A 23,976-nucleotide genomic window follows, 5' to 3' on the forward strand; every position below is an offset into this window, starting at 1 on the left:
GAGCACAATTCATCAACAGTGGCAAAAAATGCCCACATGCAGCCTAGTAGATGGAAACTTCTCTCTCGCCCCTAATGGATAAACAGCCTCCAATTTGGCCTTTAGCAACCCACCAGCCGCAGCCAGCAATGCAGCAGCACGTTTGCAGGGTGATGTTGAGCTTTTGTGCTTGAGGAAGAATGCGCCAACAAAAGCTCAAACTAAGCCATGCACCTCTTGGGCTTTACCAACTTACAGCCTGAACAGTTCAGCAGCATTAACAGTCCTTCTGGAAAGCACCCTGGACGTAGCACTCACCCTTGCACCTGCCTGTACCAGCCTGCAAGAGACAAGACACAGGGACACTCACAAGGCACCAAATGGGAACTCCAGCTTCCCCAGAGCAAAGATTTTTTTAAAAAGTCTTAACTTTGCCTATCAGCCATCAAGCAACAGAGAGCAGCCTTTGAGGAATGCAGAAGCAAACCCTCCCGTCTCTGCTTCCTCACCCCCTTGCCTAGTTGGGTCTTGCTCCTGTCATTTTGCTGACTAGGCTGGAGAAAATAAAATAAAAACCAAGCCAGTCACAGGACTTATGGGCTTGGCTGGCTGCATTATGCTCTACCCTCCCTACTGCAAAGGGCAACTGCTTCTCCCTGTTCCGCAACTATACGGAGAAACTGCCAGGGGAGTCAAGGGAGACAAGCCAGGCAGCGTCCATGTGGTGTGTTGACTTGGCTGGCCAGCTGCCTGTTCCTACAGGCCTCTTTTATCTTCCTCAGTCGACCAACGCATTAACTGAAACCGCCTGGCCCAATTCTGGAACCTGCTGGATTCCGGTTCGCCCTGAGAAGACACTGCCATCACATCTCCCCCAGATGAAACAGGGAGGTTACAGACATGCACTAGCACTGCTTCATTTAATACACAGCTTTTCCCAATTTTAATTCTCGTTTTATTTGCTGTTATTGAACCAGTACATCTTATACTTTATATACATATAGATGAATATTACTTCTGTTCGTGACAATACATATTATTTAGATAATACTAGCTGTAAGAAAACACGCACACAGAGGGACAACCTCCTGATTAGTCAACTTGGGAGTTATGTAATTGTATGAGGTATGAACATGAGGTTATGGAAATGATTAGATACTGACAGAGAAGATTCAGCCAGATTCTGAAACTCTCAGCCAAACTTACAGGGCACTGCAGGGTGAAAGGAATGTGAAATGAGGGTGCCCAACCTGTCACCTTCCAGCTAAGCTGGGCTACAACTCCCAGTTGTAACTGGAATTGTGGCCTTCCAGGAGCTGCAGCCCAGCGTAACTAGCTGCTGGCTGTGGGTGACAGAGAAAAGTTCAGTAATTGGAGGGGTTACAAATAGCCTTACTAAGTAGGCACCCATTTTTATTTTTCAAAAGTGCATTTAATTCCGTACTGTTTCCTCTTGATAACTAATGGAGCAGTTATCTGCTCCCCTGCAAAGGAGATCAAGAGATGACTGGGACCTGAAAAGAGACAAAACATGAAGGGACTACCTGGATGTGCCTTACTCACTTAAAACTACCCACGGTAGAAGCACCAAACCACGGAGTCACTGAGGACACGTACAGGCTAGAGCCAATATTACAGCATATTTATTACTGCCCACGGGTGTCACGAGCCCACTGGGAAACATACGAATCTAGAGCGCAACAATAAAACAGTCTTGTGACTAGAGGGTCAAGCAAAGCAGGCATTTTAGAGCCATTCTAGCTCGCCTACGGCAAGGGAAACCCACACAAGTCCTAAAAAGAGAGATTGGAGGCAGACAAGGCAGGTGGGCGGACAGAAGAGACACTGTCAAAAATGACTTCACGATTCAGTAATATTTGCCAGGGACAGATTATCAGGCTCTAAATCATACTGGCCAGAAAGTTCTATTCAGAAGTCAAACCTTTCTTGGCAGGGGGCAGAGATGAAATGTCCTGCTCCTTCGATCAATGAGTGGACAGCACTCCTTCTCATGGGGATAAATCATCTGCTAAGTGCACGCAAGCCAACCTATCTCAAGTGCAGGAGTTACAACTAACTGGATTCAGAAGTGAGCACCCTGGTGGAGGCAGAAGAATCCTAGAAGATTTGCTGCTGCAATCTATAAAAGATGGGAGCAGGAGAGTCTCTTGCATGCTACCACTACTTCCAATTTTGGAGGTCTTACTAGAACTGAGCTGGGGAGAAGAGAGCCATGGAAATTGCAGGTGCTCACCAAATACAAAACAGAAATCAGATCCAGAGGTCCTGACTACTGATTTGGAGGAAGGGAGAAATAACATTTGAGGAAAAACTGGATTAGGACTACCATAAAGGCACTCCAACCAACAACCAGTCCCACAGAGAGCAGAGATCTCCAGGACTTCTACAGAAGCAGCTTTGGCCTTCCATCCACATGCAAAAATCTAGTGCCCTGCCAGGACACAGAGCTCCCTGGGCCACTAGACCAGCTGCCACAGCTAAGGCCAGGACTGCTCTCAGAGGTCCACAGAAGAGAAAGGAAACTAAGCCTGGCTGGAAAGCAGCGTCTGGCCACCCTCCCAATCCTTAGGGGCAAACCAGAAGCAGGAGCCTGGATTTGAGCTGTCCTTCCTCGCTAAAAAAAAGCTACCAGAGGGCAGAATTCTGAACCAGTTCCCAACAGGCTTTTGCCATTCTGCTGCATGAGATAAAATGCTATGGGTGTCAATGCAATGAGAACACCAACAATAACAGGAGGATTGTGTGGAAATTAGGATTTGACTAAAGAGCCAAGGATGTCAGGTAACTCCCATGCCAAGTGGGCCCATCAGCCTTGGTCACTGGTCCATTTCCATTTCCTCCATTCCACTTCTTCAGAACTGAACCCAGTTCGACGGCTGAGGAGACTGGCTGGGAACTGCGCTGGGGACAAAGTGGGAAAGGATTAGGATAAAGACAAGGTCAAGTCGCTGGCACAAATCTTTGATGCCCGAGGAGTTGCCCACCCCAAGAGAAACCTCTCCCATCTTTTCAACAAAATCGTCAAGCAAAAATCCCAGTGGTGAAATAGGGAAAGGAGAAACGGGCTGCTCCAAGGCTATGGGAAGGGCTTAGCAGAGAGCAGACAGCTGCACTCCTGACTCCTGCCTTTTAAGGAAGAAAGTCTGTTTACCTGGACAAATGAAACAGATTAATCTCAGTCAAGCTGCCTCTTAAGAGGCTGTGTAACTGAGCCAGGGCATCGATCACCCTTTGTTGTCTATTTATACATTATGTCTGTATGTTCCTTAGTAATGTATCCATCTAACAGCCTCCCCTTACCTGGGTGCAGTACTGAAGTCTCCCCAAAGGTCTGCAGTGGTTGGAACTATGGCAGGTGTGGGCCCCTTGGAAGCAGGAGATGGCAAATCAAAGTCTAGTAGGACATCTGGAGGTCAAAGGAGGCATTTCTTCATTAGGAATATTCAGAGAGGTTCTACTACAGCTTTCCCTCTGGATACCCATCAGGATGCACACCTGCTTTCCTTAACATTGACAGATGCATGCTACCAACCCAGAGTCCAAATTTAATCCTTGCCAAGAGCAACAGAGATGAGCAACGTGGGCACACCTGAAGCTCCCAGGCTGCACAGCCCCACCCAAACCTTGCCCATGGCTCCCCCAACTATGCCACCAAAGTACTTTGTTTGGACTGTGGCCTCCCACATGGACGCCTGGAAAAGAAGTCCTGGGAGGGGAAAGGCAGGTGCAGGCTTCCCTCCCTTCTGAGCCAATCAGCAAGGCAGCCTTTCCTCCTACTTGCCTCCCAGCAGCCCTGAAAGTTACATACAAACATCGTCCTCATCATGAGAGAGGAACGGGGGCTTCCTACCCCCATTTAGTAAGACTGTGGCAGGCATGAGATTCAAGCTCAAGGGCTTTTGATATGTCACTCAGGGTCTTTGTTGTAGCCTATACCAAACTTGGGTCATCCCAAGAACAGCCTGGAGCAATCCTCTTACGGGAAGTAGCCCTTACCTGTGTTGCCAGCACTGCCGGATTTCAGCACGGGGGGTGGAGTTACGTGGTTAGCGATGGCTGTTGACGGAAGAGGGGGAACAGGAGGAGAAGCCATTTTGCCCCCCGGCGGTGGCGGGAGGAGGCTGAGTCCACCTGATCCGGTGGGGCGGGGCTTGGCTGACCCACTTTTCTTGGTGGGCATATTCTGTAAAGGGGGAAGGCAGCCTTAAGAGGGGCCTCTCAGAAGCACTCCCCCAAGAACCCCAAGCAAGCCAGGAAAGGGGCCACGAGAGTCTCACCCCAATGTTCAGTTTAATGGTCTGTCCTTCCTTGAAACCAAGGTCGAGCTTGGGCCTGCTGTCCAACTCCTGGGACTCCTTGGAGATTTCTGTCTCTTGTTTCACCCACCTAGGTTCGAGAGGCGGTGAAGGAATTAAATGTTAGATGCAGAAACGGAGAAGAGTGAAAACCATGTACAGTAGAAAATAAACCAAAAATGCTGTAAAGGTAGTCGTCAACTTATAATGGCAATTGGGACTGGAATTTCCATCGCTAAGCAATGCGGTCATAAAGCGCCACAGCATCTCTTAATGACGGCAATCCCTGAAGTCCTGGTTGCTGTCATTAACTGAATTCCACGGTAAGGTGGGGCAAGTGAGGCAACTTCCTGCTGGCTTCCCACAACCAAAGTCAGTGGGGAAGCTGGCAGTAGTTGCAAGTCCCAGGCTAGCAGACAGGTAAGTGGCTGCTGCCAGGTGGGGGAGGAAGTGAGGGGCTGTGCAGGGGAGGTGTGGCAAGTCGGGGAGTGCGTGAGGGGGTGTGCAAGAGGCGCAGCACGGATTAGGGAGCGTGTGCGGTATAGGTTGGGTGTGTGAGGGTGCGCAAGAGGCATCCTCTCAGACTTACCAGAGCAACTTGCAATCTTCTCTGCTGGCTTCCCCACTGACTCTCTGGGGAAGCTGTCAAGGAAGGTTGCAAACGGTGATCATTTGATCACGGGGCACTGCAACCAGTTGTAAGCATGAATGGGTTGCCAAGCACCCAGATTGTGATCACATGACTGCGGGGATGCCGGCACTGCCAGAACTCTGAGGACTGGTCGTAACTACCATTCGTTCAGCGCTGTCGTAACTTTGAATGGTCGCTGACCAAATGGTCATAGGTTGAGGACTACCTATATATCTTATCCTCTGGCCAGTGAGAATGATTCAAAAACCTTTACCTTCTCTTTGGCCATGGGAACGTTTGGACTGTTGATGGGAGGCATGCTCACCAAAGGCTTGCTATGAGATCCTGCAATATTTACTAGTGCACCCATGCATACTTTTTTGTCTTTTAAGAAAACGAAGCTTGTGAGGCTAGAAAATGAACACCCCCATCTGGATTGAGTTGACCAGAACAAACAAAACACCCACTTCAAAGAAAGGCAAATCAATTTCTGCAGAGCTGAGAATGAACTTTCTCTCCACAGACATGTCCCTGGGTAGATGCTGCACATAAGAGCAGACCACTCTTCCCCCTCACTGATCCCTCTCCTCACCCACCAAGTGGTGGAGCAGCAAGGGAAACTCACTTGAAGTGGTCCTGCAGGGCCACGTTGAAGTCAAAGGCGTCTCCTCTGTCTCCAAAGCCAATGCCGATGAAGGCGCTGCGCCCTGGTCAAGAAAGCATGGCACAGTTAGCAGAGCCACTGGTGGGGAAAGATCCCAACTCGCCCCTGAAAACTCACTGCGACCTTTCACGAATGCAACGCAGCACCTTGTTTGTCTGGCCTTCCATCTACTCTTCAGAGGTTAAAATCTGTCTTAGGCCTCCTTATACAATAAGAGGAGGGCTAACCTCTGTCAGGGGTTACCCCAAGAAAAATAATTTCTTAGGCTCATGAGACATGGTGGTTACAACTAACCTGGTAATGGGTGGTGCCATTTTTTTGCTTTTCACATCCAATATCTGCACAATTGCCTCAAGGACCTCCTTAGCTACGCTACTGCTCTTTTAATGACTCTCTGCCTTCAGCCCTCAGAAAACTCATCAGATGCCACTGAGGCCCTCAACTGCCTTGAGCAGCCACCCCCCCCCCCCATTCCCTGCTAAGCTGGACAGAGAGGAGCTTTCACACATAATCGTTTTAAACATAAACATTTAATTCATAATTTTCCTCACCAGATTTTTGGCTCTGCCAAAGGCAAGGCAAATGTTAACATGCTTTGTTCAACTTGCTTCCAACAGGTATTTCTAGGCTACTCCTGATGGCTGAAAGCCAGTATGCTGGACCAGGCCCCTGAGGGGCAGCTGGAGGCGTGCTTGGGTCCCTGGCAACTTCCTCCTTTTCCTCCAGCAAGACCCCTGCCTTTTCTTGGGACCTCCATTCATTCACATCAGCTATGAAGAAACAATAAATTCTTCTCACCGTTTCCATCCTGAATCCGGATGACAAAATACCGGCTTGAATCATTCACTGTCTCCACTGCAATGCCAGGATATTGATCGATTGGAGCCTGGGCAAAAAGCTCCCCTAGGCAGAAACAGGAAGAGCATCACATTCAAGGCCCAAGCAGAGTCATCCCAGCAAGGAAAATGGAGTCAACACCCCAGAGCTCCTTCATACGTTTGGGAGTTTTCAGAACATGTTTGGGGGCTCTTAACAGAATGGCTGCCAGGAAGACCTGCCCATTCACAAAATGGCTGCTACGGGGAAGGTGGCCTGTGAACCGCCTGCTAACCTTTGTCCTTTTTATGGCTAGGTGAGCACAGATTGACTGGGGACACCCATTATCTTTATATCCCAAGAAAACTTCTGAGGCCTACTTTACTGACAACTTTCTTTCTTTCTTTCTTTCTTTCTTTCTTTCTTTCTTTCTTTCTTTCTTTCTTTCTTTCTCTTTCTCTCTCTCTCTCTCTCTCTCTCTCTCTCTTTCCTTTTTCTTTTCTTTTTTCTTTTCTTTTTGTTCAAAGAATTTGAAAGTAAAAAGTGAGGGAAGGTGGAGGGTCTGGTAATCACCAAGGGAAACACCTACAGGCGCCTAGTGGTGCCACACTGGGGACCCCAGTAATATATTTGTGTTTTTAAATCCAGCAGCAGTCAGCTTACTGTCAAGGATCATGAGCCATTGTGTGTGTAATACATATCCTATTTGTAAGCATGAACATATCAGTTTCAATAAAATATCAAGCACCTATTTCAGGTATAAATCATCATAATCCAACCAAATCACCATTACATCAATTTTCACTGCTACACTTTTGCTCACAAGATTTGGGTCACACATACATTCAGTTTTATGCAAGGTGTGTACATGCGAAATCTTGTATAGGGTCAGCCCACCAGCTCCCCCATTCTGCATCTTCCAATATATGCATCCAAAGAGAAGGCAACTGGCCTCTGGCACCCTATCCCTGAGCAAGCCAAGTTGGCCTGTTATTCTGAGAGACCAAGAAAAACAAGGAGCCTCTCCTACGTGCAATGGCACTGAATGTCACAGCAACCACAGGTCTGCCTCTGTTGGTAGCTGGCCTTGCTCGATCAGAGGAGCACACAGATTGGTGGGAGAAGCATGACATGGCTGTGGAGGTACTTTCTACAGTTCACCAAGAGGTGGATGGGCACTCCCCCCCCCCCCAAGAGGCAACCCTGTTGCAGCCCTGGTTGACCTCAGGAATGAGGAAACAGCTCAGGGAACTATAAGCCCTCTCTTCAGGAACTTTTCCCACAGAGTAGTGCCACATCAATTCCCTGGTTTCAAGGCTGCTAATAGTAATAGGAAATGATGGGGGCTGGAGTGACCTGGATAAACAACTTGGAGCAAGTCTAACTAAAGAGCAGCTAGAGCCCATTTGAATGCCAAGGTCACAGCAACCTCATCAGGAAAAACTGTTTTACTGTCACCTTTGCATCTGCACCATATTGCCCCAAAATCTCAAAAGCTAAGAGAATAATATGCGGTCCATCGGCATCTGCAGAAGCTTACTGTTTTTGTCAGAATGATAAAAGCAGTGTCATGGAGCAAGCTCCTGCATGTGACCTCATTGTGACATAATAAAAAGGTATGGCTTGCATCATCACCATCATCAGGCTGCTTTTCTCATTTTGCCCCCCCTCCTCCCACCATGGGTATGGTCTGTTCAATAATTCACTGTGACCAATCAGCACAACCCTGTAGATAACTCTCAGGCAGAATTTCCCCTTCACCAGGACAACCTCTTTGCAACAAGATGCCTTTGCTTCAAAGCGGCAATAGTGATGCATTAGAAAACCTTTGCGTTTAAGAAGTCTCAATGTACCATTCCTTGGAAAGGTGCTTGAGCACTTGGTGTGATTTGAAGGTTAGTTCCTTCTCCTTGTTCTGAGTGAAGAGCAGGTAAGTGGATAAGAATGAGATGGAAAGGGTGGGGGAACAAAAGCACACTTTGGCAAAAGGCCTGGGTAGAACACAAACCAGGAATAAGCCTGGATTCAGACATAAACCAAGACTAAACCAAACCAAACTTTCAAGCTGGGGCTTACTGCAAAGAATAAACCATGCCAAGGGTGAGGTCAGGAATCCAAGCCAATCTGCTTAAACAAATCCTGACTTGAGGTTATTCGCGAACCAAGCCAGGAAGTATTCTGTATTGCCAAAAATACACTTTTAAAGTCTGAAATAAAGCTTACCATAAAACTACTGGTTATTCTACACCAAATAGCACCTTATTTCTCAGGGATAATTGCACACAAGCTCGAATTGCTTTAGCATCACTTTCCATAAGTAGAGTGAAAAACAACAGAGGTATTATGTTAGCCATGTTCTATATTCACCTACAATTTAATGGAAATTGTGATCTAAAATATCGCCAAGTAGAATACATCTAAAACAGGCAAGTTCATATCACTCATACTCATGAAGAAACTACACTGGACTGTTAGGAGTAGTGACATATGATGGATGTCATTACAGGACTTTTGTAAAAGTCCCATCAATGCATCCTATCAGATGCCAATACCTGAATAATGGTTACCTTTGGACCTCAAAACCAGCAGTCCTCCAATTGCCTCACCTGAAACTTTGTCCTCTAGCTTTACATAGGCAATTTTCCCTTTAGAGGTAACGCGGAGGCGTCCAGTCCAATCTGGCTGGTCCAGCTTCCAGTCAGAGGCCCTGCAAGGCAAACACTGGCATATTCACCAGCAAGGAACCCTTTTCCAAAACATCCAATCAGTCTTGCTCTGCCAGATTTCGTTATAATCCTGCCCCGTTGATGCAGGGGGCACAGTAACACCCCCCCCCCGTTGTTCACTCAAATCTCTGGGCACCAGCACTGCTGAAGCTACCCAGGCACAGCAAACCTACTGAGCCTCTCCTTCTCTTCCTTCCACCTGCTGCTGAGCAAACACAGAGGAGGGCGTTGGCAGGACAGGCATATCTGATACTCCATCTATGGAGCAGCCCCCACAGGTGTTATTGGGGGGACCGGCTCTCCGCCATTATGTCTGCCCATCCTGCTGGGCGCGGCAGAAGAGGCTTGCTCCGGAGTGCCAGCTGGCAGGGTCCAGGAAGAGGGCCTTTCCTGTCGCGGCGCCTGCCTTTTGGAGCGCCATTCCCCGGGCCCGAGCAACGGTTGTGTTTTATCCCGGCTGTTCTTTAGTGTTTTAATTGCGGTTAGCGCCCGAAGTCATGAATTTGAGATGGGCGGCCGTAGACGATGAAACAATGAATACGCAAACTTGAAACGGGAACCAACCCGCTGGGAGAGGCGAAGGGCCCCGATGGGGAAAAAAGCCTTTTCCTGGGAAGATGAGGGAGACCAGCTGCCCTCCCCCGGCCTGGGCCCCCCTCGACCCCTCCCGCTAAAGCCTCAGAGGGCCCTTCTCATCTGGGAGCCCCTTTCCGACCCCCCTTTTATCCAAAGGCAGAATCTGCAGCCCCGAAAGCTTCGTCCTCCGCAAAGGGACCCCCAGGCGCCTCCCGGCTCGGGAGCCCCTAACACCGCCCCAAAGGGCTCCTGCTCCGGGAAGTTCTTCTCCCGGCGGCCCGCTCGTCGCAGGAGACCCGGAGGACCCCGGGACCCCCTTCGGGACCAGCCCCTCAAGCGGCCTTTCCCACGGGGGGGGGCTGCCGCCTCCTCCTCCCAGGCGCCCAGTGGGGACGCGGCCGATCTTCGCCCGTTTCGTCGGGGCTCGGCAGAGGAAGGCCGCGGAGGGACGAGGCGCCGCAGGGCTCGGCCTCCTACCGGTAGCCGCGGTTGGAGGCCCGCGGCGGGATGCGGAAGACGCTGACCTCGGGCTTCACGCAGAGCACCGACTCGTACTCCGCCTCGGCCGCCGCCATCGCCCCCACCAGCTGAACGCGAAAGGCCCCGCGGCCGGAAGAGGTGGTGCGTTTTGCCCGCCGCTTCCGCCCCAGCGCGCAGGCGCCCGCGCCCGCGCCCGCCCCCGCCCGCAGCCGCTCCTGCCCTCTGGCATCTGCGGCTCCCTGCGGAGGCCCTCCGGCGTGGCGCTGGGGGCCGGGCTCCCTCCCCTGGGCGCCTCCGAGCGCCGCCCCCTGGCCGGAATGCCCCGGGCCGGCCTGGCGGGGCGTTCCCCGAGGGCGGGGCCTCCGCACGTGCCGGGTCCCTCCCGGAGCTCCGCGCTTCGTCCTCGGGCAGGAGGGGGGAGGGGGATTTGTGGGGCGCTCGGTGGGCCGGGGGAGCGGAGAGGTCCCCTAGGCGCCCCGAGGGAGGGGAGACCCCCGTCCCAGGCGCCGCCTTCGGAGCAGGCCTCCCGCGCCTGGACAGCGGGACTCCCCGAGGGCAGCCGGGGGAGCTCGGCGCTTTTGCTCCGAGCAAGGGTCCGCGCGGGTTCCTGCCCCCAACCGCCGCGAAGGTGCGCTGCGGCTCGGGGCCAGCGCCCGGGAGCCTCTCTTGCCCGGGGCGCTGAACTGCCGCCTGCCGGGGGCTCTGCCTCTCCCGCTGCTCAGCCTTCGCGGTGCGGAAAAAGCAGAACTGGCAGATCGGCTCCTGCTTCAAAAGTGCTTTTGGAGGCAAGCCGCAATTTCCTCTTTGGGGCTGGTTTCCCCTCTTCTCTCGCTCCTTTCCTCCTTCGGACCAGAAGGGACGGAGCACCCGGCGGCGGCGGTCAGTGGCCACCGTGCAGCCCCATCCGCGGAGCAAAGGTAGGGCCCCGGACAGGGGTCTAAGTGGGCAAGGAGAGGGTGCTCGTGGGGCCAGAAAAGGGACCAGGAGGGGACGGGGGGCTGCTGCCCCGCCTTTCGCAGCAGGCAGGAATCCATTGGGAAGCTAGGCACAGGATAATGAAATCTCTCTCTAGGCCAGGTACACCACAGCAAGGTTCAGCTCTGCCTTTACTTTCAAGCGGCAGCTAAGTTAAGCTGCTCTTCCCGTTCGGACCAAAGAGTTGCCTACGACCTGCAAGACAGGCAGGGCCCGGCTGAGAAGAGCCGGAACAAAAGGCGGGCCTGCTCCACTGACCAGCCTTGGTCACTTGCTTGCCTCCCCGCAGACCCGGAGAGGGAACCAACCCCTCCCTTCCGCTTTTGCTTTAACATTCGGAAGCCAGTGCTCCCTCTTGGCCTCTTCCACCCTTTGTCTCCAGACCACCCAGGCACAGAAGCAAAAATGGAAGAGCTCTGTAGAGCCTTAAAGGAAGGACGAGGAATGCTTTTGCAGAAAGAAAGGGCACATTTGAAGCAGGCCATTATGTCGACTAATTTGAAGTGTTTTCACTATCACACTTCCAACAAAAGATGCCACTTTAATCCAAGGGCAAGCAGCTGCTTGTGGCTGGGAGATGCCTTTTCTTGTCTTTTAACTGTCTGAGATGATCAGCAATGACACTGCGCCAAGTTACAGCTGAGCTCCCTCTCCCCCTGCCGCCACCCCCTCCCCTTTCTCAAGTTGGAGGATGGTTGTTTTAGGCACTTATCAGAGCAGTCTGGTTAATCCTCCTGATTTATATGGCCAGATCCTGGAAAATAGCATGCTGTCCATATTCAGGGATTTTCCACAGTCCAATCTTGCAGCCTTAGGCTACAAAAGGAGGTTTGGGAGCCATCAGGTCCAGAGAGCCTGGTTGGTGGCAAAAAGTTGTGGGATTTACAGACTGGAACATTAAGGAAGCTTCTGCAGTTGCAGACTGTGCAGGAGAACCTCCCAATAGTTCGGTCTCTGCCACCTTGAAATATATCTCACCACTGCTGGGTATAGAGCCATAGGTTTTTACAGTTAAAAAATAATTGAATATTCTAGTTCTAATCAGGACCAACATAGAGTTTCTTGATTAATTAAAACAATCTCCTGCAGAGGTTGATAAAACCTGTTCTAATATTCTTGGCACTTACAAATGGAGCCACCTAGCTAATGGCGTAAATCTTCTGGTTGGAAAACAAAGTAAAAATCCCCTCAGCCAGTTGCCATCGTCTGGACTGATGGGCAAGGGCATCTCTCTCTGATGGACAAGAGGAGCTGCAGGAGCCTCGTCCTCAAAGGACGGACTTGTCCAGAACCAGCCCAAGAGCATCTCCCCCATGTAATGTAGCTTGCCAAAGGCCCATCTGAGAACTGGGGAAGGCAGCATCTGTAATATCCCACATTTACCTGCAGTCCAAGAAACTTTGGAATAATAATTCAAATTTTTTTTAGGTTTCTTTTTTAAAAAGAAGATGGCTCCATTGCCAGGGAATGAGAGTTTAAATGAAAACAGTGACCCTTTCCTGTTACCTTCCACTTCTGTCAGCTCTCTGATCATCTTCTCCATCACCTTCCTCTTGGGCTTTTCTGGAAACAGCCTGGTCATTTGGGTTATTGTCCTGAAGATGACGCAAACGGTGAACACAGTTTGGTTCCTCCACCTGGCAATTGCTGACCTTGTCTGTTGCCTCTCTCTGCCTTTCTCCATTGCTCATCTGGCCCTCCATGAGTATTGGCCTTTTGGCTGGTTTTTCTGTAAGATTATCCCCTCAGCCATTATTCTGAACATGTTTGCCAGTGTCTTCCTCCTCACCGCCATCAGTATTGACAGGTGTCTCCTGGTGATGAAACCCGTCTGGTGTCAGAATCACCGCACAGTAAGGTTTGCAACCATGATCTGCAGTGGCATCTGGATCCTCGCCTTCATTATGTGTTGTCCTGCCTTCTTCTACCGGGAGACGTTGGAAGATGAATTTGGCAATATCAAGTGTGTCAACAATTGGAATATGGGGAAACATGATGAGTATGAGTGGTTGGATGATCTGTTGACCATAGAGATGATGCCCACTGAACATCCCACCCTGGCAGCTGAAGGCATCTATGAGGGTATTTTCACCAGTGGGATTCTGGATCCACGCCCTGCCTATGCCATTGTAAATTCAACCAAAAGAAATACAGCTTTGCCTTTGGGCGTATCACATCATTATGGAATCGAGAGAGAGAGAGATTTATTGATGACGGTTGTTACCCACCCTCCTTCTGGTCTCTACAAGTTTCCCAGAATCCGTCTGAGTACACCTACAGCCAGTATTTTTCAATTAGATGATCAATCTGCTAGTAATCATACAATGGAAATGAACTTCCATGATGATTTCCCTAAAACCCAACTCCCCAGTGTCCTTGTATCCATCACCATCACCAGAACTCTGTTTGGTTTTCTGCTTCCTTTTGCAGTCATGACCACTTGCTATACTCTGATTGGGCAGATGATGTTCAAAAAACGCCTTGTGGGGCCTCGCAGGAAAGCTATGCAGGTGATTCTGCTGGTGGTTGCCACTTTCTTTCTCTGTTGGGCTCCCTACCACCTCAGTGGGGTGCTGTTCCTCCTGGCTCCCCCTCAAACACCATTTCACCAGGCCCTGCTTTTGTGGGACAGCGTGTTCATCGCGCTTGCATATGCCAACAGCTGCATTAATCCTCTTCTTTATGTCTTTGTGGGACAAAATTTCAGGGAAAAGGTCCGCCAGACGGTACAAGAGATTTTTGAGGGGGCTTTTAGTGAACCCTCCTCACCAGTCTGTTCCCAGGACAGAAGCAAGACAACTACAGTTGACCATGATATGGAGACTTCAGTCGTCTAATGCAGGTCTGGGCAACCCAAACATTGTGTGAATTCTACAGTTGGGTAAGAGAGGGGATAGTAGTTTGGATTACAATCTGCACTTCTTCCAGTAACCTTTTGCATGTGTTTTAACTGGGTTATTTTAAATGGCTTATACCTCTAGTGATGAGAGAGTATTTTTCAAATATCTTTTAGATGTTTAAAAAAAGATGAGTGAACACTCACCAAGAAGATATATTTCTTCAATTGCCGATGGTCCTGCAAGAGTCCCGCCAGCTGCCTTGGAAAGAAATCCAGCTCTTATTTTTAAGCAAGCCCAGGCAACATTCAGCACAGAGGAAGATGCCTGTTCGCTTTATTCAGCTGGGAATTCAGACCCAGGACGCGAGGGTGTGCGGGAGCCAAAAGCTGTAGGAGTGAGGCCTCTACTTTTGCCCTGGGGCGCGAGAGGCCAAACGCCAACCTACAGTGCTGCAGCAATTGGACTGGACGGCCACCAACATGGAAGTTCACCTTGACCACTTCTGATGGCTCCATGCACTTCCTGCAAGATGCACTTTCCATTGAAACGCCTCAAAATCTGAGCACTTGCAGAGGAGTTACAAGAACCCGTGTTAGTATTGGCTTCAGGATTTAATATTAGGATGTGGATGGGGCAGGGAGAATAGTTTAATACTTTAGGGGTAGTTTCTTTTTGTGTACTTTTGGGACAGGCAAAGTATGCATGAAAAATAAACAACATTGAGCTCTCAAACACCGGCCTTACTTTTTTCCGTCCATTTCCTCGCAATGCCCAATCTGGCTGGAAGCCCGGTTCCCCTTCCTGCTGAGCAGGAGCAGCCATAGGATGGCGAGGGAGCTGGGGGGGCAGCCTTCCGTAACGATCCTTGGGGGGGGCAGCATTGTTGAGGAAAGAGGCGAGGGCTGAACTCTGCACGAGCTCTTTCCCCCCAAAGCAACGACCGCCAGGATGCCCTGAGACCGGCAGGGAATGGGATTTCGCTCCACTCGCCCGAGGGGCTGGTTCAGCTCGCCTTGCCTCCCTCCCGGCTATGTAGCGGGGATGCCTCTGAGGGAAGACCTCCTACCCTGGCCATCCCTGAAGGAGGTCAGACTGAGCTGAAGCCCTGAGGGGCGTGCAGAAGACTTTGCTCCCCGCAGGACTTGCGTCCCTGGGAAGTTGGCGAGGCAGAATCTGGTGCCAGAGGGGCTGACAACCCGGCGGGCCGGGGAGAAAACCCGGTGGGTGTCCCACTGAGAACCCGCCGCCCCTCCCCAACCTGTCTCGGAAGAAAACTTCCTTTTCAAGTCAGATGCGGCAAGCTGTCTGGGTTTCTTTTGCTGATGCTGACGCTTCCCTCCCCATGGAGCTTTTCCCCGAGTCCTCCGCAGCAAAACTGTCAGCTCCTCGGATTGATTCAAAGGACCTTCAGGTCTGGAGCCCCCCTGCCCAGGACATTAACAGGTGGAAGGTTGTTGTGCAGCCGGCTTGTCAGACTCCCCACTCCGGCCCTCTCCTGTTCCCCCCAAACCAAGAGCCGACCCTTCTCGGCGCTTGGAGGGAGGTGGCCTGGCCACCCCAGGGCTGCAGATATCTGGGAGGGGAACCGCTTCCAAACCATTGCTGTAAAAACGGGAGGGCCACGCGTGTGAGATGGGCAGCTACGCCCACTGAATGGTCTGCAGGGCCATCAGGAGGGGCGGAAACAGGGAGCTCCCCCAACAAAGACCCTCAGTATCCTTTGGGGCGGCTCTTAACCCAAAACGGGGAACTCCAAGCACGCCAGCTTGAATGCTTGGGAGAGAAATGAAGGGAAAGGAGAAAACTGTTCATCTCCGGGGCTGCCAACCTGATGCCCATCTTCAGGGGCACAGCGCGTCCCTCTCCAGTAACCCTCCAAGCAGCCAGCAAAGGGGATTCTGGTCCCCAAAAGCTTTAAGGGGCAATAAGATAGAAGCTTTGTAAGAAAAGGCAGCCAATTTCTCATTAAGTTCAATTCTTTCCGTGTTCTTGCCAAATGCCACAGGCTGTGCACAACCCTTCCTTTGAGCCACGACTATGACACAGAGCAGGGCGACACATTCAAAGACTGATCTGGATTCCAAGTTATATCTAAACTGTAGGCCACCTTTCAATGGAAACTAAGGTTTCTCCAGAATCTAAGGCCAATACATCTTTCCTGAAATCTGCCACAAATTAAAACGGGCACCAAAACAGTTAAACCATAAACATTCACTTTTTTAATTAAGAAAGCATGCACAAAAATAATTTTGTGAGGCCACTCCCCTCTCCTCGACATAAAGCATTGTGGACCGCACAGAGCAATGGGCAGGGGAGGGAACCTTCTCCTTGGCAGGCAGGCAGGCCGGCCGGCCAGTCGTCCATGCTGACCCCTTTCCCAGGCAGGTGGGGTCCCCCGTTTGCAGGGCACCTCTGTGGATTGAATCCTCACTCCAGGATGAGACCGTTTATTTACTCAGAGAAAAAGGGAGGATGAGACCGATTTGCACACTGACTGGCATATATTTACATATGCAAAAAGGCGCAACTGTGTGAATGAAGAGCCTAATGGATGATCTCTTGCCTCCCTGAGTGACCCTTTGCTGGACTCCTTCTCAGAAACCGCCCTGCCCGAAACCTGGAGGGGAAGTCATCCCTGCATCCTGCTCCTGGCAGCGTTCTCGTGACAGGAGGCAGAGTCAGAGCTTCCTGCAAATCCGGCTCAGGGTCTTCATTTCTGAGACCACTGGACGATGCCCCCATCCCAAATTCCCTCCCGCTCTCCCTCTGCGCTCCAATGCAACAGTGAGTTCCAAGCAATGCCACAAGAACCTTCCCACCCATCACAGCACATTCCCATGATGGTTTTGCTTCCGGCTTGGTTCTCCCCCCCACCCCCCCCCCACAAAGCAGGCTTGCAGTTGGAAGGGCATGCAGGGTAACAAGAGGTCTGGCAACAGAGAAACACTAAGAAACGGAAAACCAAGCAGTGCATTGGGGCCACCCAGCCAGAGCCAGCTCAAAATTGAATCCCAGGTGGGCACACTTCACCGCCCCCTTGCTTGGAAGGGCCTCCATACAAACGAGCATCTGCCATTCCTGATCCTCCATGAAGCAGAAGGGGGCTTCCAACTCCCTTCCCAATTACGGACTTTCGTGTCTCCTCCAGAGATGGGCACCTTGTTGCAGGCCTTCTCGCAATAGGAGAGGTTCAAATCTGCATCCCCCAAGTCCTGCCCAGCATCACGTTCCTCTTTCTTACTTTATCCATCACACAGGAAGCATCACTTGCTTAGCTATACAAGGCAGAGGAAAAAAAACCTCAGCTTCCATTTTTGCATCACAAGTCACAACATTTTTCGGCGAAATGAGGAGGAAGTAAAATTCAGAAGTTAAAAAAAAAACCTTGAAGGGGAGAAGAATACTTCTTGATTTGTCTGTCTTATCTGCATATTCAAATAAGAGCCTTGCTGCCTTCAGAGAGATGAGAAAAAAAGGGTGTGGCATAAGTCCTGAGGAATCTGGTCCAGCACTGGTATGTGGAGCAGGGGCAGACCCATTCAGCTCTTCTGATCTGCCAAGGGCTGAAGGGCAAAACGGCAGTGAGTCAAAACAAAGGAACAGCCACCACCGCCCTTCTCTCTCAGTGGTGGCAGCAGCACTCCTGCAGCCTTCGAGCTGTAAGTTGAACGAAGTCCTTGCTTTCCGTTCTGGCCTCTCTTAGTCTCTCCAAGCCCAATCCTTCCATTCTTGCCTCTGCCCCGGCCTTCCTTCGCTCACTGCTGCTCACTGGTGCAAGAAAGCGGGCAGATTTCTCCTTCACATCAGTCTAACTCCCCTCCCCCCCACGACATTTAGGAAGAACATAATTCTTACAGACTCTCAAGATCCACAGGCGCACTCACTTCAGCAGCCATCAACAGAGTCCCTGGCTACCTCAAAGGGAAAGAGAGATTGTACAATGCAAGGGATGATGAGAAAGATGCCCTCAAGAGGAAATTCTTTGGAGGTCTCCTCCAGCACCAGAAGAGTCTTCCGACTTTCATCCGCGCAAGGTGCCCAGTAAACGTGTAAAATCCGAAGCTGGCAGATGGAGCAGAAAGGGCTGTGTACAACAATTAATGATGATGATGATGATGATGATAACAATAATAATAATAATAATAATAATAATATAATAATGAAGAAGGAGAAGGAGAAGGAGAAGGAGAAGGAGAAGGAGAAGGAGAAGGAGAAGGAGAAGGAGAAAAGAAGGTAAAAACAAGGAGCGCAAGGAAGATTATCTTCGGCAGCATCTTGTGGCAGCTTCTCTGGCTGAAGTAGAGAATATATATCTATATACAGGCAAGGAAGGAGGCCGAGTGCTGGCCTGGGACCGGCATGCACAGCTTCCTTCCCCTGCAGGAAACCCTCCAGGAGGGACGGGCTACCAAGTCTTTCACTTGCTAGGTGATCAAATCCCAATTGAAATCATCAGGGATCTCCTCAGGGGCACCTTGAGGTGGCCGTGAAACCAAATGATGACCTGAATAAATTGCACAAAGAAAGAAAACAAGAAGGAAGTGGTTTATTAAGTTGATTTTTCCCTAAAAGTATATAATTATATGTCCTTGAATTATAGGTTCCCTAAATGTTTTTTTCTCTATTCCAGAATCTGGGGCAGGAAGAACATACTTTTCAGTATTAGCACTCTGAAGATTTTATTATTTTTTCTAGCTGCAAAGTTTGAAAATTTGTTCACCATTTAAAAATTGCATGTTTCTCTTTAGCACTTTCAAAGTGTTGGAGAGAATTTGCAAATCGTGAGAGGTTGGTACTGAATAATGTGTTTTCTAATGCAGGATGGATAAGGCTGCTTCCCTTGTCACTCCCTGCCTGGAGCATCCTGGGGCACACTGGTTGCCCTCTCAGCTGCACTACACTCCATTCCCTTCCTTTAAAATACCCAGCTACCCTTGCTACTGCAAAGGAATCACAACCCTGTTTCAGGAAGGGCCTGCTTCTGACCCAGCTGGCCTCCTGCATTTCTGCACTGCCCTCATACCCCTTTTTGTTCATCAGTTTTAAAAACTTCCCTCATTTTATTTTTAATATTAAACAGTGCAATTTCTCAGAATGTATTTTCCCTGCGCTTGCTTCTTTCAGTTCAATTGTACTGCTGAGTTTTAGTATTTCTCTCAGCAACACTGAGTAGCCAAAAAGATACTAACTACCCAAAGTTCAGGCATGAGCCGAAGAGACACGAAGGGACTCTGGACTGCTCTGAGTCCAGGCTCTGCTTGGGAAGAAGTGGGAAGAGAGCTCTCTCATTTCCCCAGCATAGAACTGCTGAGCCCCAAAGCAATTCAGGACATACAGCTTGGGTGGGTGGATAATAATAGTTAATAATAATGCTTGCAGATTCCTGCTTCTCTTGCACAACACCAAAAAAGAAATCACAATTTAAAAAAACAGAATTAGTGCAGCCCCTAATAAAGGAGACCTATGCCTTTCCATTTGTTGCTGCCCCACATAGGCTAAACTTGCCAACAATCAGCTGCGCTGCCAAAGACAGAACAATAGCAGGCAGGGAGTTGTATTCAGGGTGGCCAGTCCAATTCCTCTGGATGTGGCCTCATTTGAGACACACCTTCTCACCTGTCGTCTTTTCTCAATATGCTCTGAATACTTTCTGCACCCTTTAAGGCCACTGGGAATCTTGGATTTTGGGCACAAGATGCCCATGAAGGAAGGCCTCTCTTAATAGGCCACCCTTCCCCTCTCACTTACATTTGGGTCTCCTCTGGACAAGAGAGCTGGCTGGGCTGCAACTGCCCACCCTTCCCTTTCCAGAGAAGACAGCAGGCAAGGTCCCCCACTTTAAAAATGAACCTGGCTGGGGCTAAGCAAGTCATGACTTCTCCTCCACTGAATCTGATGCCAAGGGTGATGGCACCTTCTAGATATAGGGCATTTACAGCCAGAAACCCTTTACAGATCCCTTCCTTAGGCCAGAAACCCACCTCAAATACCCCTGACTGATCCTTCTCCCTTGAGCCTTGGTGAAAGCAAACAACTGAAGGAAAAAGTAAAACTGGTGCCTTAAGCTTCTGCATGAATTAAAACACCCATTTCTGCTTTAAAACTGACCCAAATGCACACAAAAAAGGGATAGCAGCTTTGGCCCCATCCACTTCAGAAGCGGCACATGGGTGTCCATCCCATTTTGATGACCTGCATGCTACAGATGAGGAGCTGAGTGCCTAACGCTGTGCCAGGAAGTATGCAACAATACAGAGAGCAGGACCTTTGTAGACATATCCCCCACAACTATAGCCAGGAGTGGCAAACACATGCCTCCCCTTCCCCCGCCATCTCTTATGGCATTTGATAGAGCCCTACATTAAATAAAAACTAATTTAATTTAAAGAATTAACATGGCTAAAAGTTCATGAGATTTGCCAATTCAAGACTGGGAATTAAGTGGAAACACCAATCTCTTGAGATTCTGCCATGGAAATTATGTACCACCTTCCCTGCTTGGGGTGCTACCGGGCTGTTCCCTTACCTGGACGATTATACCCTGGCGAGTCCTGGGTGGAAATCGGGTACATCGGAGAAGGCCCAGAGTACAGGTGGGGAGGTGCTGGCTGACCATATGAGTTCACTGGGGAGAAAAGGGAGACAGGGAGGGTCAGATCTGAAAATTGTACAAATCTTTATTAGACCCCCTTGGATTCAGATCACTGGGGTGGTTTCTATTGTGTCTCCTTACTTCTTTCCATAATGAATATCCAGTTCAGAGCAACTTTTGTAATTAGAAAAGAAAAAAAACCCATAAAAGATAAATAGATTCCATCTTTGGCAGAACGCAGCTCCAGTTCTGAACATTCTCTGGGTTGCTTGCCTCCCCCTCGGTCACTATAAGCTGGAGAGTTCCAAGGGGGAGCTCAAAAAAGGGAGCAAGGCTTTGATCACACAGCTACCATCTTGATTTTTTGAGCTCCCTCTGCAGACTCCCCTGATTGGATACTATAGCTATGGAATCAGCATACCTTTGCTATATGCCTCTTAATTTTCTCTTTTCAAATGTATACAGATGCTTTCTTCCAAGGAAGTCCACAAAAGTCACTATACTCAAACTATTTGAATTCTGTCCCCATCTTTCTCACACACCTTTCCTGCCACCTCCACACTCTGGAAGCCACCTGCCTTCAAGCAAACAATGCAGCCCTCACCTGGATGCTAGGAAAGAGGCAAAGACATAGAACAAGACCAGGAAAAAAAGGAATTAAAAAAGTGGCTTACCCCCATTTTTCTCCCATAGCCTTTATTTATTTTATTTTTTTTGTCTTTTCAACAGCTTGGAAAAATTAAAAAATACACCATGAAATATTTCTGTCTGTCTGCCTGTCATATTTATATGGCTCTCCAACTTAATCAAATTGACTCTGGGTGGCTTACAAAAAAAAATTCAACAAACAAAACCACAATATATAAACCAATAAACAATAGTACAGTAATGAAATGCAATCCAAACAGCTACCACCCCATCATCCAATCAGGGCTCCAGTATATCATGACCCAAAGGCCTGGGGAAAAGCCAGGTGCTGACAGGCCTTCTAAAGACCAGCAGGGTCAGGGCCAACTGTATCTCACCAAGAAGGTCCTTCCTTAAGCAGGAGCCGCCACCAATGCACTCCAGGTCCCCCAAGATGGCATTATTTCAGTGAAGGGACCCGGAGTGCATCCTCCCTGAGCATGTGGAGCAGAAGGTGGTCCATCAAGTAACCTATGCCATGTAGGGCTTTCAAGGTGATAAATGACACCTTGAATTACACCAGATGTCAACCGGGAGCCAGTGGAGCTCACAGAGTAGTGGTGTCACATGGTCACAGCAAGAAGGGCCTTAACTAATCATGCCACAGCATTCTGGAGGTAAGGCATGAGTGACTCTGAGCAGGGTCTCCCAATCTAGGGAGAGGTACAACTGGTGCACAAGATAAAATTGTGCAAAGGCCCACCTGGCCCCAGCTGCCAAGTGCTCCTCAAGCAGGAGCTGTGAATCCAGAAGGACCCCCAAACTGCACACTGAGTCTGAGCGGAGCAGAGCCACCCTGCTCAGAGTCAAAGATGCGAACTCTCAAATTCTGAGGGTCTGAGGGACCCAAAACCAGAGTCACTCAGTCTTGCAAAGGTTGTTCTTCCCCATTTAGGCCCCTACAGCCTCCAGGCTCTGGGACAGAACTTTGACAGCTTCATTTGGACAGCTGAGGGCAGAGATGTATAAATGGGTATCCTGATTATACTGCACCACATGCTATCAGATGACCTTCCCTGCAGCTTCATGTAAAGTACTATGACCAGGCCTGACACCCAACAGAAAGGGGTCTAAATAATCATTTTTAAATGAGATGGGGAGAGAGGGGAGAGAGGGGAGAGCCATGAAGCAAAGCAGAGGTCTGGGGCTAGACTCTTCCACCCTCCCCGAAGGAAAGAGGAGAACCACTGTAAAACAGTGGCCCCTGCCCCCAGTCACCGGAGCCACTCCAGAAGACACGCTCAATGGTACCAAAGGCAGCTGAGAGGTCAAGGAGGGCCAGGCTGGACGCATCACCCCTATCCTGAGTTTGCCAGAGGTCATCCCCCAGGGCAGCCCAAGTACCACAGCCAGGCCCAACCCCTGGCTGAAAGGGGTCAAGATGATCATTTTTAAATTTGTCAAGACCATTATTCATAGACTTGATTATTCATATAGTCAAGCTTTCTCTCCCAAACAGTTCCCAATAACTATCTCAGATGGTTGACCTCTCCCAGTTAATCCAATTCCTTGAGGAAAGGGGCAAGCTCTCCCAGGACTCTGCCTTTCTTGCTGACCTGAGCCAGACCTAGCATATCGCTTCCGATCTCCTGGAAGAACATCCCTCTCTTTTTATTTATTAAGGGTGCTAGCAAAGAACAAGTAAGATTTTTTTCCGAGGTTTCTGCAATGTGCTATCAAAGTTCTACTACTGCCACTGACAGAGTGAGGTGTGTTAAATAAGTTGCATTGAATTAACTCTGTGGATTTTCCTGCTCCTTCTTAGCAAAGCCCACTGAAGAACCTGAAATCCTCCAACACAAGCTCTGTTGCTGGCATACTCCTCCACCTGCAGAGCCAGGGGTGCCCCCAGGGCTTGGTCAAAAAAGATGGAACAGAAACAGGTGGAGCACCAATCACAGCATGGCAGCTGCCACCTTGACTTTTTTGAGCATACCCTGGGCATACCATTCTGCTGAAACCTGAAGTAGCACCCGGCACTGCTGCATCAGTTTTGGCGTGTTCAAAGAGATGGTCTGGCTACCGAGCAGGCCCAGGAAGTCCAAGAAAGCCGTGGCTTCTCTGCTCTTCCCTACAAAGGGATCAGGCCCAAGAGCTCAAGATTCGGTTCCGCTTTGCCTCGGAGGGAGAAAGAACAACTGGGCAGGCTCTGCCCCTCACTCAGCAGCAGACAGAACAGCCCCTCCTCCTTTGTTCCCTTCCATTCCTTTCCCAGAATGCCCTGCTTCAGTACCTTGGCTCATAGGCTGGTCTTGCTTGTTGCTATTCATGGCACAGGACTCAGAGATGCGGGGGGGCTGCGGGGGGCCTCCCAGGTGAGGGAGCTGCCCAGTCTGGGTGAGAAAGTGATTCAGGGAGTCACAGAGGTTGGCGATGTGGTGCTGGTCTAAGGACCAGTTCTTGCGCTCAGCCTGGCGGAGGCTCTCCATTAACTCTGCAGGGGAGAAACCAGGAATCACTGCTCCACATGCCTGCTCAAGGGCATCTCTTCTCCCCCTCTCAAGCCTGCAGAGGGCCTCTTCTTCCCCTCCAGGAGGGAGCCACCCTAAGGGGAAGACCACCCACCTGAGAGCTGGGAGTGTTCAATGCTGGACCAGTTGAGTCGATTGACCATCTTGAAACTTTCTTTCAGAGAATCAATGTTGGAGCACCAGTCAGAGGGAAATGCTAGGAAATGGAGGACACAAAACAGTG

General features: G+C 49.9%; 3 protein-coding genes across 10 annotated transcripts in view; 1 reads left to right on the forward strand and 2 right to left on the reverse strand.

Annotated features, from left to right (window-relative positions):
• Positions 1-1,606: 1,606 nt before the first annotated feature.
• On the reverse strand, positions 1,607-10,349 carry NECAP1 (NECAP endocytosis associated 1). Of its 2 annotated transcripts, none has more exons than XM_088130536.1 (8): positions 10,186-10,349; positions 9,013-9,113; positions 6,389-6,493; positions 5,552-5,633; positions 4,278-4,386; positions 3,997-4,183; positions 3,301-3,406; positions 1,607-2,896 (listed from the first exon to the last, which is right to left on the reverse strand). In XM_088130536.1, exons 1-8 carry the CDS (start codon positions 10,281-10,283, stop codon positions 2,761-2,763), a joined length of 924 nt encoding a protein of 307 aa, XP_087986662.1. In that variant the 5' UTR covers positions 10,284-10,349; the 3' UTR covers positions 1,607-2,760. The 2 variants fall into 2 exon arrangements, with proteins under 2 accessions (XP_087986662.1, XP_087986663.1); XM_088130537.1 differs by having other exon boundaries at positions 1,607-2,901; positions 10,186-10,347.
• Positions 10,350-10,388: 39 nt separating this feature from the next.
• C3AR1 (complement C3a receptor 1) lies at positions 10,389-14,771 on the forward strand. 4 transcript variants are annotated; one of them, XR_015793904.1, is made up of 3 exons: positions 10,389-13,673; positions 13,871-14,005; positions 14,177-14,767. XR_015793904.1 is itself a non-coding variant. In XM_088130531.1 (2 exons), exons 1-2 carry the CDS (start codon positions 12,612-12,614, stop codon positions 13,904-13,906), a joined length of 1,098 nt encoding a protein of 365 aa, XP_087986657.1. In that variant the 5' UTR covers positions 10,389-12,611; the 3' UTR covers positions 13,907-14,771. The 4 variants fall into 4 exon arrangements, 3 of the variants coding, with proteins under 3 accessions (XP_087986657.1, XP_007436373.1, XP_087986653.1); XM_088130531.1 differs by having other exon boundaries at positions 13,871-14,771; XM_007436311.3 differs by having other exon boundaries at positions 10,391-11,105; positions 12,592-14,766.
• Positions 14,772-16,199: 1,428 nt separating this feature from the next.
• The window catches only part of FOXJ2 (forkhead box J2), a 41,466-nt gene continuing 33,689 nt past the window's right edge, over positions 16,200-23,976 (reverse strand). For all 4 annotated transcript variants that reach the window (XM_025171928.2, XM_025171927.2, XM_007436312.4 and 1 more), the window contains 4 exons: positions 23,848-23,949; positions 23,516-23,716; positions 20,530-20,628; positions 16,200-18,507 (listed from right to left, as the gene is read on the reverse strand). In XM_025171928.2, coding sequence (XP_025027696.2) covers positions 18,428-18,507; positions 20,530-20,628; positions 23,516-23,716; positions 23,848-23,949 — 482 coding nt within the window. In that variant the 3' untranslated portion in view covers positions 16,200-18,427. The remainder of the gene's footprint in view (positions 18,508-20,529; positions 20,629-23,515; positions 23,717-23,847; positions 23,950-23,976) is intronic.

This window comes from Python bivittatus, unplaced genomic scaffold (assembly GCF_059951505.1).
Source record: "Python bivittatus isolate LINGU-HERP-01145 unplaced genomic scaffold, Pbiv_v1 ctg000070_np1212, whole genome shotgun sequence".
NCBI classification, from domain to species: Eukaryota; Metazoa; Chordata; class Lepidosauria; order Squamata; family Pythonidae; genus Python; species Python bivittatus.

Coding starts and splice junctions, on each gene's coding strand:
- NECAP1 (XM_088130536.1), bottom strand. CDS start 10,283: ATGGCGGCGGCCGAGGCGGAGTACGAGTCGGTGCTCTGCGTGAAGCCC. Junction 5,634..6,388: donor CCGGATTCAGGATGGAAACG/GTGAGAAGAATT, acceptor TTTCTTGACCAG/GGCGCAGCGCCTTCATCGGC. Junction 3,407..3,996: donor CGGCAGTGCTGGCAACACAG/GTAAGGGCTACT, acceptor TTTGACCTCCAG/ATGTCCTACTAGACTTTGAT.
- C3AR1 (XM_007436311.3), top strand. CDS start 12,612: ATGGCTCCATTGCCAGGGAATGAGAGTTTAAATGAAAACAGTGACCCT.